General features: G+C 42.1%; 1 protein-coding gene across 4 annotated transcripts in view; it reads right to left on the bottom strand.

Moving 5' to 3' along the window:
* The window catches only part of ABCC5 (ATP binding cassette subfamily C member 5), a 67621-nt gene extending 54811 nt beyond the window's left edge, over positions 1-12810 (bottom strand). For all 4 annotated transcript variants that reach the window (XM_061637493.1, XM_061637494.1, XM_061637496.1 and 1 more), the window contains exons 1-2: positions 12493-12810; positions 8796-8979 (exon numbers count right to left, since the gene is read on the bottom strand). In XM_061637493.1, the coding sequence (XP_061493477.1) occupies positions 8796-8924 (129 nt within the window). In that variant the 5' untranslated portion in view covers positions 8925-8979; positions 12493-12810. The remainder of the gene's footprint in view (positions 1-8795; positions 8980-12492) is intronic.
* Between the last annotated feature and the right edge of the window lie 491 nt (positions 12811-13301).

Here is a 13301-nt window from a genome sequence, read left to right as displayed (position 1 = left end):
ACAAAAGTCCACTCCTGGTTTAGTTTTCTTAATTTCAGCAGCCTAACCTAGGTGAACGTAAGTTATTTTATTATTACTATTGTTTAACAACTGGGAGGCAGAAATCCAACTAGAAATCACCCAGAGATCTACTAGGGGATTCTGAACCTTCTGCCCATCCCTATAAATATTGCACTAAAATTGGACATAAAGACTTGTTCAAAAACATTAGTCACCAGTCAGGACCCAGCTTAAAAGTAAGAACCTACCACACAATCCATCTGTTCCCATTTTACCAACAAATACTGTAAATTGTAAGATACTGCTTTGTGCAGGGTTAGCTAAGCCATCTATGGCTGAGCTGGGATTTATTCCAAAGTCTCAGAGATTGTAATGGTCAACGTTAAACAGTTAAATAGAACAAAGAACACAAAAGAAACAAGGCAATCTTAAATCCATCAATTTCAGTGGGTTTACTCCAAGTTAGTCCAAGTGTGACTAACATTAGTTATCATCCCATCTTTTACGAACTAACAATTCCTGTTAATGAAAAAATTACATGCATTTTCAAATTACACAGAACTCTTCAGGCTACCTTGAAAGGGATCAAATTCTCATTTGTCTCACACACACACACACCAAAATCAGTTACCAATGCAAATATTTCTGCAAACTGACTTCAGGAAGAGGGTCCCAGTATTACTGAACAAATATTTCAAACAGGTATATCAGTCAAGAAGGAGATTAAAAACGTTCTAAAAATTCTGAAAACTCCTATTCAGTTTAACCCCAAGACATAACCATGTCAGTCTTTCGCAGTAAAAACAGTCTTAAAATTAACTTTATTTCTCTAAAGCTTAAGCTATCAAACATTTGTTCAATCTTTAAGGTTCCCCCTAGTTTTGTTGGTTTTGTTCTGCTTACTGAATTTTTTTATTCAATACGTTTTACACTTTAATCCCCAGGCACATCTTTTTAACGCTTGTTTTAGAGACTTACGAAATCTTAGACTTGTGAATGCAAGGAGGATGTTGCAATATTGTGAGAAATATATGCTTACAGGTGGCAAGAAACATTTCTTTGCACAACACTTGTTCACAAGCCTTGGAGGCAAATGCATTTACTGGAAAACGTCCAATGGTATTATTGCACCATACACGCCTCTCAATCGCAATGCCTAATGAAGAAAATGGTATGACTCCAAAGTTTGCAAATTTAATACGTGAAAGTTGGTGCACTTCTCCAGCTAGTCAGCATTAATTACACTTTTATACCTAAGAATGCTTGACTAATACTCCCCCCTTGTATCAACATTGCCTTCCGCTCACACAACAGACTTCTGTTTGCACAACAGAACTGTCCCCTCCTCTCTCCTGCAGCCCACAACCTCCCCCAAACCGTTAAAACCTATTCCAGAGTGTTGGAGATCCTCTGGAGATTTTGGACGTTGAATACAGCCCCCTACTTCTGTTTTTGAAAAAAGAATGATTGGTTCAGCCCCTTAACATGATCAACTTTTAATTATTGCAGTCCAATCACAGTTCCTTTAATGTGTCCATCCAGCAACAGGTCTTATTCTACCTATGCTTACAAAACCTTTTTGCACTCCTTTCTGCTCACAATTTCTCACTCACACACTCACACACACACTCACACACAGAGTTCACAGATATTCAATAAGCACAAGTTCTAATGGCCAGATCATGGTAAAACAAGTCCCCAAGGAGAGCAGAGGACATTTAAAACATGCTAACAGTAGTTGTATGCTGCACAGAAAGACAATCACTCCGGCTGCTTCAGTCTGCTCTGCTGAGAACATAACACAATGCATAAACACAATTTAGGACATAAGCCAATCTGAAGAGCTATCAGACTACAGTGACTCCTAAACTCAAATCCTTCCATCTTTAAAAAAAAAAGCCTGCCTGCCAATAGCAACCCTGTTGTCACCAGTAATGTGATAGTGAAGTGCCACTAGTGGACCCTGGAGTTTGCCAGTGTCAGCAGCTTAGTAAAAGGTTACCAAACAGCTCAGTATCACCATCTGCATTTGAATGCAGATGCCAATCATTCCAACTTCCCCTAACAATGACAGCAATATTCTGCTGAGTCACAAACCACCGCAGGAAGCCCATACCAATGGCAGGGACTGCAAACTGACACTGCACTTGGAGCTACAACCCACTGTGCAGCCTTTTCTTTAAGATTCCAAGCTCTTATAGTACACCTGCTAACAACCAAATGGAAAAAGCTTCCCATTAGCTCATTGTTAATACATTCCTTTGTGTGGGTAGGAGGGGGAGGGGCACAAAAGTACTTTCATGCCAAAGGCTAACAAATATATTACAACATAGGGTTTTATTTTTATGTATTTATTTATTTGATTGACTGATATCCTGCCCTTCCTCCCAGCAGGAGCCCAGAGGGGACAGAGGTGCATTTTCATCATCTGCAGTGCCAAAGAAGATGCACTCCAGGCCCATAGTGCCACATAAAAGCCTTTTGTGAGATTCTGTCCATTAATAATGCCTTCACTGCAGAGGCTGGATCACTGCAAAGTGCTCCATGCAGGACAACATATCAGCTTTGAGGTGAAGTAGAATGCAGCCTCCCTTCAGGAAGTGGGCGGGTGGAGATTATCCCTTCTGTGTCTACACACAGAATCAACTCAAAGTGCAGCTTTGGGGCCTGAATATGTCCTAGCTTTCACATCAAAGAAACAGGGAGATATAACTGAACTACCCAATTAAGTGTGAGCAATGATACATGCATGCTGTGTTTGAGTCCAGCATTCTGAAACTCTCACCTTTCATTTTAAAAGATCTAGTTCCTAGCCATAACAGCTGAAAAATTAAGGCCTGAAATGCCATGCCTAGTGATATCTCCTAAGTCAGAGCAGGAGCTAGGTACACCTTTCCAGGTTTCAGAGGGGTGGGGACACAGTAATTTGTAAAATTCTTTCTCCCTCCCCCCCAAGTGCTACTGGACCCTCTCTAGGATGCACACCTTAACGTGGTGAGCGGGTTAGAGAGTATTGGAGAAGCTGAGAGCAATGCCATCAGGAGTCTAGACCAAGAGACTAGACTCCTAGCAGGGGCACCCAAGGCCCCATGAAAACCTTATGAATAGACTATCCAAAATGCAACACAAGATAGTGGTGGAAGATGAGGGCACTCACTGAGTTACCAGCGAAGAACAACGGACAAGTACGAGTAGCGCTGTGACTAATAACGCAACTAGGTCAAAGCCAAAAGGAAGCCCAGAAGCTGAAGCGCACAGATGCGAAAGAAGAGTCCCGAGTTGTACAACATAGTCAATAGGAACATGGAATGTGAGAAGCATGAACCAGGGAAAGTTAGAAATTGTCAAGCAAGAAATGGAACGTATCAATATTACAATACTTGGTGTGAATTAATTAAAATGGACGGGTATGAGAAACTTTCAGTCAGGCAACTGCAAAATATTTTATGCAGGAAATGAGAAATTAAGAAGAAATGGGGTCGCTTTAATAGTGAGAAGTGATGTAGCAAAAGCAATTGAGAGCTATATCACAAGATCTGAGTGATATCAATGAGATTTAACAGGAAACCTATCAACATAACCATCATCCAAGTCTATGCTCCAACAGCAAACACAGAAGAAGAGGAATTGGAGAGATTGTATGCAGAAGTACAGAAAGAAATTGATCACACACCAAAATAAGATATGCTGATAATCATGGGGGACTGGAATACAAAAGTAGGAAACAGAGAAGGAATTGTGGGGAAGTGGGGCTTAGGAGATAGAAATGAAGCAGGAGTGAGACTTATTGAATTCAGTGAAGCCAATAATTTGTTTCTTGCAAACACATTTTTTGAGCAACCAAAAAGATGGCTGTACACGTGGACATCACCAAATGGTCAATATAGGAATCAAATTGATTATATAATTGGAAACAGAAGATGGAGAAGCTCCACACTTTCTGCTGAAACAAGACCAGGAGCAGACTGCGGTACAGATCATGAAATGGTCATATCAAAAATCAGAGAAGCTAAAGAAGAACAACAAAGCAATCATAGTGCCAAAGTTACAATTTAAATAACAACCCAGAAGAATGTAAAGATCAAATAAGGAACATTTGAGGCTCTAAACCTAGCTGATAGAGAACCAGAACTATGGAGTGATGTCAGAGACATTATCAGGGACATTATCAGGGAAGAATGCAAAAAGACAATACCTCTAATTAAAAAGAAATACCTCAATGGATGACTGATGAAACTCTTAAAATAGTTAAAGGTAAAAGGAAAGCAAAAGGAGTTAGAAACACAGTTAGAATCCTAAATGCAGTAATACAGCGACTTGTATGTAGAGGCAAAGAGAACTACTACAATAATTATTGTACAGAAATAGAAGAGGATGATAAGGTAGAACAACAGCCCTATTACAAAAGATTAGAGAAATTAAAGGAAAATTTAAACCAAGAGTAGGGATGTTGAATAATCAACAGGGGAACACACTGACTGACTGAGGTAAAATAAAAGGAAGATGGAAGCAATACACTGAACTCTATAAAAGAGATGCAAGGATGACAGATTCATTCACAGAGGAACCATATGAAAAAGAAACAGAAATTTTAAAATGCAAGGTGAAAACCACATTTAAAATACTTGAAAGGAACAAATCACCGGGAATAGATGGCATACCAATAGAGTTGCTACAAGTTACTGAGATGGAACCTGTCCAAATTTTGACAAAAAATTGTCAACCAATATGGAAAATAAAACAACGGCCTACAGACTGGAAGCATTCCATCTACATCCCAATTCCAAGAAAGGGAATCCCAGGGAATGCAGTAATTATCGAACTATTGCCTTAATATCCCATGCAAGTAAAGTAATGCTCAAGATTCTACAACGAAAGCTCTTACCACATATGGAGCGAGAAATGCCAGATGCCCAAGCTGGATTTAAAAAGGGAAGAGGCACCAGACATCATGTTGCAAACATACGTTGGATAATGGAATGGACCAAGAAATTTCAGAAGAAAATCACCCTGTGTTTTATAGACTACAGCAAAGCCTTTGACTGTGTAGATCATGAAAAACTATGGAATGTTTTAAAAGAAATGGGGGTGCCAGAACATCTGATTGTCCTGATGCGCAACCTATGCTCTGGACAAGAAGCCATTGCAAGTCCAGAATATGGAGAAAGGGTGTGAGACATGGGTGTATTACTACCCTACTTGTTTAATCCATATGCAGAACATATCATACAGAAAGAAGGATTGGACCAAGATGAAGGAGGTGTGAAAATTGGAGGGAGAAATATCACTAATTGAAGATATGCAGACGATAACATACTACTAGCAGAAACCTATAATGATCTCAAATGAATGCTGATGAAAGTTAAAGAGGAAAGCATAAAAGCAGGACTACAGCTGAACATCAAGACTAAAGTAATGACAAAAGATTAATGTAACTCCCAAGCTGACGAGGACATTGAACTTGTCAAGGATTATCAATACCTTGGCACAGTCATTAACCAAAATGGAGACAATAGGCAAGAAATCAGAAGAAGGCTAGGACTGGGGAGGGCAGGTATGAGAGAACTAGAAAAGGTCCTCAAATGCAAACGTGTGTCACTCAACACCAAAGTCAGGATTATTCAGATCATGGTATTCCCAATTTCTATGTATGGATGTGAAAGTTGGACAGTGGAAAAAGCGGGTAAGAGAAAAATAAACTCATTTGAAATGTGGTGTTAGAGGAGAGCTTTGTGCATGGACTGCAAAAAAGACTAATAATTGGGTGTTAGAACAAATTAAACCACAACTATCACTAGAAGCTAAAACGATGAAACTGAGGTTTGGACACATAATGAGAAGACATGATTTACTAGAAAACACAATAATGCCGGGAAAAACAGAAGGGAGTAGAAGACCTAACAAGAGATGGATTGATTCCATAAAGGAAGCCACAGACCTGAACTTACAAGATCTGAACAGGGTGGTTCACGACAGATGCTCTTGGAGGTCACTGATTCATAGGGTCGCCGTAAGTCGTAGTCGACTTGGAGGCACATAACAACAACCCCCTACAATATCTGAGCAGTGTAATTCAATCACAAGCTGCTTCTTTTAAAATTATCTTTTCCAAAGTCTGCCAGACTATTGGTTTGTTGTTTTATCCAGCCGCTTGCAAAGCAGATGTCCATCTCTGTCAAAACTACTAGGGCCTCTCCAAAAACAACTGGGTTGTCTTTTTCAACCTAGACTGCATACATTGCTCTACACAACATTACAAGAGCAGAGCAGCAGAATGACAGCAGAATATTTCCGGGGCAATTTTACTCTTTATGTGAAACGTATTTGCTAATTGAAGAAACAAGTTTTTTAAAGGCAATTACTAAGATACCTTAAACAGTGTGCAGTGAAGAGTCAGAACTAATATGATCTATGAAATATATGACTCTGTATGAAATCTTATTCTTGACATTGAATGAACCATCACTAATATCTGCTAAAAGGAAATCTTTTAAAAGACAATACCTGATTAAAGATTTATAAGGTACCAGCTTTGAATTAATCATGATTAGTTAAGAGTCTTCACTGGTTAATTTTGTTTGCTTATGATTTCCACCTGAACTCTCTTCGTAATGATTCATATGTGGTCGAAGGTTTCCCCCTCAGTTCATCAGCACTAATCACAGAACATTTCCAAAAATTACTCACCCCAAGTAGGCAAAAGTATACCCTTGGCTGCATACAGCCTCCTAGAACCCAAGAATCATTAGAACCTCAAAAAATCCTTGTTCAGAAGGGGATAAATGGATTCCAAACCCTCGCTACTGCAATTTCAGCAGTGAATATACAAGGACATCAGCACCCATTAAAATGCCCATGGTACTGAATAAGATGTTCACCCCAAAGTGGCCTAACCATCTGCCATAAGCAGGGTCTCTACGGATTAATCAAAACAGTGTAGGTTATAGCAATGCCACAAAACAAGAGCAAACTAGTTGACATTCTGTAAGTGCATGCATGATCCAAAGTGTGCTTTGGTTTTTTAAAAAAAAAAATCTACAAAATCAAGAGGGAATTTATGTTGTAAACCGTCCAGAGAGCTTCGGCTATGGGGCGGTATACAAGTGTAATAATAATAATAATAATAATAATAATAATAATAATAATAAGCTAAGAAACAGAGCATAAGCTCCAAAAGGGCCCCAGGCATTTAAGATCTCAGGGAACAAGAGCTGGGAAAGAATAAAGAAAGCTGCTGCAAAGCAAACTGATCCTTTTTGGCAAGAGTTGTGTGTGCACGCACACACACACACAGTATTTATATTTGCCAAACTTGTTACTCACTTTTCTTCATAAAAGTGAACCCAAAGCAACTTACAATCTATAAAAAAGTTAAAACCAGTATAACAACAAAAGTCAAAAACACATAAATATAACATCAGTAAGGATGCGCTAGTCTCAGTAATCAACAATCTATAAACATGCCAGGGATAACCAACAATTTAATTTTACCACCCAGCAGGGAATGTTTCTACTATATGTGAGAGTGTTTCTTTATCTCAGGTCCCTTTACTGAAGGACAAAGTCTACTGGAGTCTGGGACACAGCATTTTCTGTGACAGCACTGCTGCAACTGCGAAATCAGCTTCCCAGGAAAGCCCACCAGGCCACCTCACTGCTGGTCTTCATACCCAAAGTTAAATTCTTTTTATTTTCCTGTGCCTTTTAAAAGAGTTTAATTTATACACTGTTGGCCTGTTTTATTGATATTGTTTATTTATTGTCCAATGTTTAATATTAACTGTAAATTGCCTTCAGTATTTTGATGATGGTGTTGCTTTTTCTTCAGAGGCAGTGTTTTCCTTTTATTTATACATAATAATAAAATAAATTGTAGTATACACCATCACAAGAGTAATACATCTGGTGCTTTTAAGCCATAGCAGTTCCGGGAGAAATCAGGTGCCCCTTTCAAAATGGTGCCAGGCTGCATCTTGTGCTGTGATACAGATTAGAGGAAAGGGGTTGGTCAAAATACCCTGCTCATTTGCTATAAAAGGCACAGTCTTATTGTGCCTATGCATAGCAGGAAACAAGAAGATCAAGTCTCCCTAGCTACTAGAAATAGTTAGCTAGTAAGCCAAGCCAAAGTGTACAGACCCTTGCCAATAATGGTATCTCCTTTTTGATCTGCATAAAGTGGAACCAATGCCATGTGAAGTCTTACTTTCAGTCTCCCCAGGCACAGAACCATACCAGCCAACTAGGGTCCCCTTCAGTGATCAACATTTTAAACATGAAGTCTTATACAGTATAATTACAGTGAAGGATGAAATGGAAATGGACTGCCTTCAAGTCGATCTGACTTATGGCAACCCCATGAATAGGGATTTCATGGTAAGCGGTATTCAGAGGAGGGTTACCATTGCCTCCCTCTGAGGCTAGTCCTCCCCAGCTGGCTAGGGCCTGCTCAGCTTGCCACAGCTGCACAAGCCAGCCCCTTCCTTGTCCGCAACTGCCAGCTGGGAGGCAACTGGGCTCCTTGGGACTATGCAGCTTGCCCCCAGCTGCACAGGGGGCAGGGCACTTAACCCCTGAGCCATTCACTGTGGGGGTGATCTTTAGCTGGCCCTTGACACCCAGGAGACACGAGCGGGGATTTGAACTCACAGACTCTGGACTCTCAGCCAGACTCTCCTCCAATTAAGGGCAAAGTTAACTAAGCTACCAGTCAAAAGGCTCCTGCTGGGAGGAAGGGCGGGATGATGATGATGATGATAATAATAATAATAAAGACAAAAGTCACAGCTCCTGACCTTGTGTTTATCTTGCCGGTAATTCAGCCCATCTTGTTCTTCACGTTGGTCTGGACTGCCTCTTCCCCTCACATTTCTATATCCAGGACTGGGTATAACATATTCTTTTCCTAGATCGATATCTTTCATTTTGTCCTTCCGTAAACGCCAGGGTTAACAAATTTATCTGCCACACAGAAAATTCCTGAGGGTGGGGAGACAAAGCAATCTTGCATGAGAACTGTCACATCCCATGTCTTCTTAAAGGATGTTTAAACAGGTGTAGAATGCCATTTTTATAATCCAGTAACAAAATATGGCCAAGCTACTGCTCTCCCTTTACCACCTGCAGAACAGATGCTATTTCACATGAACTCTTGATGCAGTGACCCCATATGATCTCAAAGTAAAGAGAAACCCACACATCATCCTAAACGGTTTTGTCATACAGGTTTCAAAAACAGCATTTGACACCAGTTGCCTGAAGCTAGCTGTATCATTCCAAACAGCTTTAAAATTCATAATGTGCGGCATGATATCTGCAAATGCAGATCCCAGCCATGCTCTTGGCAAGCACAGCCTGTTGAAGAAAGGTCTGTTCAGGCAAATCATCCCTCACTACATATCTACACACTCCAGAACGTCACTACACATTTGAGAAAAGATGTACCAATATAAATAAAGCTACAACTTTTGTTGGACTAATTTGATTGAGCTGAACAACGTAAGCACCTGTGTTACATCAAACTTTTCATTAGGCAGAATGGAAGCATAGCTATTCTTACCACAGAAGGCAGAAAGTTGGCTACAAAAGTGCACATATTTTAATTTCCTACAGACAAAAAGTGGCCAAAAGGATTATGCCTCATCGTAAAAATGTAGTTTGGTCATGCTGATCTGTAAGGAGATAGGGTACTTCCAGGCAGTATCTATGGCCATTCAGCACTCTGAACCAAATCTACATGCTCAGGGTGCCAAACTTCATTCAGACTGCTACTGCTTCAGACTGACTAACCAGATCAGCAAAGAAGGCAGAACTGTTGTTGCACAAACATAGCAATAGCAGCTCTAAACCTCCCTTTTGTCGGTTCACTCTATTGTTGTAGGGACCCCCTCAAGCCATTTTGCTATACTCTGAACTTAGCTAAGAATCTGTTTCCCAGACACATCTTTCAAAGAATTAGAGGTTTCTGTTTAAGGCAAGGACCAAATGATCAGAAAGGATGCAATCACTTTGGAAGAAATGCACACCCAGAAACAACCTGTTCTTCTCTGAAAGTTTATTTGAATGTTATCTTACACAGTTCAATAGTGACAGCCAGTGCACTGTATTAATACATCTCATCTGTGTCTCAAATGTGGTATGACTGTAATGTGTGGTATGTAATGCTGTGACTACACTAAGGCTGCAATCTAATATAAACTTACCTGGGAATAAGTCCCACTGAATTCAATAGGAGCTCTTTCATCTTACCATGCTTTCATCCTCTCTGGGGTGTTCACGTTCTTTTCCACCCTTTTTTACCATTATAGTAACAAATCAACTGGTCTATAAAGATTTCACTCAGAATAAAAAATGTCACCATGTTCTAGTGTCATTACCTTTGATGCCTCAGAGTCTAGGGCATTTAAAGCAAGTCTTTATACTGTATTTTTAATACATCATCCCAGAGGAAGATCTAATGAAACAACCTCAGACCGCATGAGTCAGCAAATCTTGTTTTGTTACGAGACATAATCCTTTTTATAATTGGTAAAAACTGCACAGTCATTTACATGCATTTAAAGATCTTCAGAAAAGCTTTTTTCCTAAGATACCAACTACCAGATCAATGTCCCTTTTCATTTGCAGCTCATCAGGGAAGTTTCATTCTACTCATTCCAAAGGATCCATACTGAACCCACACATACACCTCACCAGTCATTCACAATACCACTCCCTTACATGATTTTTCTGTTGGCCAGAGGATGATTCTGCATCCTCTCTCTGCTAACAGATCAGCTGTTTGGTCATGCATTAGCTTGTTTGCAGCACCATCTGCAGGGCCAATTTATAAATGGCACTAAGCAGTTCACATTTTAAAGCTCCCTTTTAATGCATTATTATTACAGAGCTGTTGGGCAGCAGCAACAGCAACATCTATCATCTATCTCCCAACCGTTACATCTCCTGAAATGGTACCCAACTGTAGTCAGCCTTCCCTTTGCAAGCGACAATGGCAACAGCAGCAACATAAACGAGGGGTGCCCAACCTGTAAACTGCTCTGCATGCTGTTTCATAACCTCATCCACTTCCATGCAGATAACTACATATTGTAGTTATTTTAACAGGCACAGTGCACACAGCAGATGGGAGAGGGGAACTTGTTTGAATGCCTGGGAAAAAATGTTTTGCCTGACATGTTTTCGCTCCTTATTCAAGAAAAGGGAAAATCCTTCTTGCTAGACCTGCTGAGATATGCTGTTCTGCCAGGGTAAGATGTGCAGCAAGGGAGGGCATCGAAAAGCATTGGAATCTCATAGCTTGAAAGGCAGGAGAGGAAAAACACCACCCTACGTATAACATCTGACTCTACCCCTTCAGCTCAATTCCCCCCCCCTTTGATGCTGTCAGTACTTTCCCACACACACACACAGGAACTGTAATCCTAATCACACATCCTACAGAGTAAGGTTGCGGTCCTAACCCCACTTACCTGGGAGTAAGTCCCACTGAATTCAATAGGACTTACCTCTGAGTAGGCAGGTTAGAACTGCAGCTAGTCACGATTGAACCCTGTGGGACTTTCTTGCCAGCCAACACAGAGGCCCCCATCACCCTCTCCCCAAATCACCTTCCTCTTTACAGAGATGCCTAATTTCACTGTCCACTTCAAAGCCAAGCCCAAAACTCTTAACCAGGAAGCAGCTGATCAAGGATAGGAAGGAACAGGAAAGGTTTATAAACCGGCAGGTTTAAGATGCATCAAAGGAAATAAATCTAGGCTCTTAGGGGAACTGAGATTTTATTTTGGAGGAGAAAAGAGAAGTGAAAATCAGATGCTAGTTCATCCTGGAACTGAGGAGATGATGATGATGACCTTCCCTTCACCCAGAGGTCCCAGGACAGGTTACAGCAATTTTAAAACACATAATTAAAACAGTTTAAAAAAACCCTAAACATTGCGACGCTATCAGCACAGGAGGAGAGGGGCAGGACGCCCTTTTTGCATTGCTAACGCTTTGGTTTAATTTTGACTTGGGTTGGGGGTTTTTTAAAGCCCTTTCCTCTCCTGCCTATTTCCTAACCCCACCTTCCTACAGACTTTCTTTGTATTTATAGTCCCCGCACAAACAAAAAAAATTATTGGCCCCAAAGTCAAGGGCCTCCCAGAATAACCCTTTCAAAATGTCCTCCTTTTTCTCTCCCCCTCCCCACAACCAACCACCTCAATTCACAACACCGGGTGGGGGGGAAGGAGGAAGAGGAGAGACGATGGGAAATCCTCAATAGGTCACCTTCCCTTCTCCCCACCCCACCCCACCCCACCCCACAAAAATAAACTCCCTCAAGAAGGGGTCCGCTGAATCGCCTTTCCCCTAAGGTGGGGTGGGGTGGCCCCTTCCTAACAACAACAACCCCTCAGAGGAGAACGGACCCCAATATCCCCCAGAGCCTCCCCGCCTCGCGAGGGGCATTTCCCGCCCGCCGGACGCTCCCCCCTCCGGCTCTCCTACCTGCCTAAACAACGGCGCTTCAGCCCTCGGCGGCCCTCAGAGCCAAAAAAAGGGGAAACCGCCGCGCCAAGCCGAAAGCCCCTCAGAGCGGCTCTTCAGTCGCACACCGCAACGTAACGCGCCTGCGCGGGCACTCTATTCGGCTCTCTAATCCCACCACTACAGCCCCTCTCGCTCGCTGTCGCGGGGCGCCACGGGAAAAGTAGTCCGAGTTCCCTTCCAGTGCTTCGGCTGGGCTAGAGGTGAGAACTATGCCTCCCACAAGGCAACCCGAGGAAAGCCGGTTTCATTTCCTTGCCGGCTCCTCCCCTTTCTCGCTTTTCCCCGCCCCTTTCTCCCCGCACCCGGCTCTGGATATTTCTGTCTTTCTGGCGGTTGCACGAGGTCCGGCAGAGGAGGAAGCGGAGGCACATGCACGCCCAAGCGCCGTGCACGTGCGTTGCGGGGAGCCAAGTCGAGCGGGGAGTTTCCCGCAGCTGCAACACTTTGAACAGATTTTTAAGATGCGCGCCTTGCATGCGCGCTTCCCTGGGAGTGGGTCCCAATGAACTCAGTGGGGCTCTAGGGCTGCAGTCGTCAGGGGTCATGGGAGGGGGGTCTTAGACCCCCCCCTTAATTTTGGGGATCAGGGTCCCTATGTCTCCAGCATCCTACCAGCCAGTCAGCCTGAAGGGGCTACCAGCCAGTCAGCCACTGAGAAGAGTCTTCTAACATGCTTCTTTGGCCTTTCCTGCTGATAGGAGCCAATCAGAGCGAAAGGAGTTGAGTCAGCCACTGAGAAGACTCTTCTCAGTAGCAAACACTCCCTT

Source organism: Rhineura floridana, chromosome 7 (assembly GCF_030035675.1).
Source record: "Rhineura floridana isolate rRhiFlo1 chromosome 7, rRhiFlo1.hap2, whole genome shotgun sequence".
NCBI classification, from domain to species: Eukaryota; Metazoa; Chordata; class Lepidosauria; order Squamata; family Rhineuridae; genus Rhineura; species Rhineura floridana.
The sequence above is the reverse complement of the archived record's forward strand: the minus strand, read 5'-3'. Positions and strand labels throughout refer to the sequence as shown.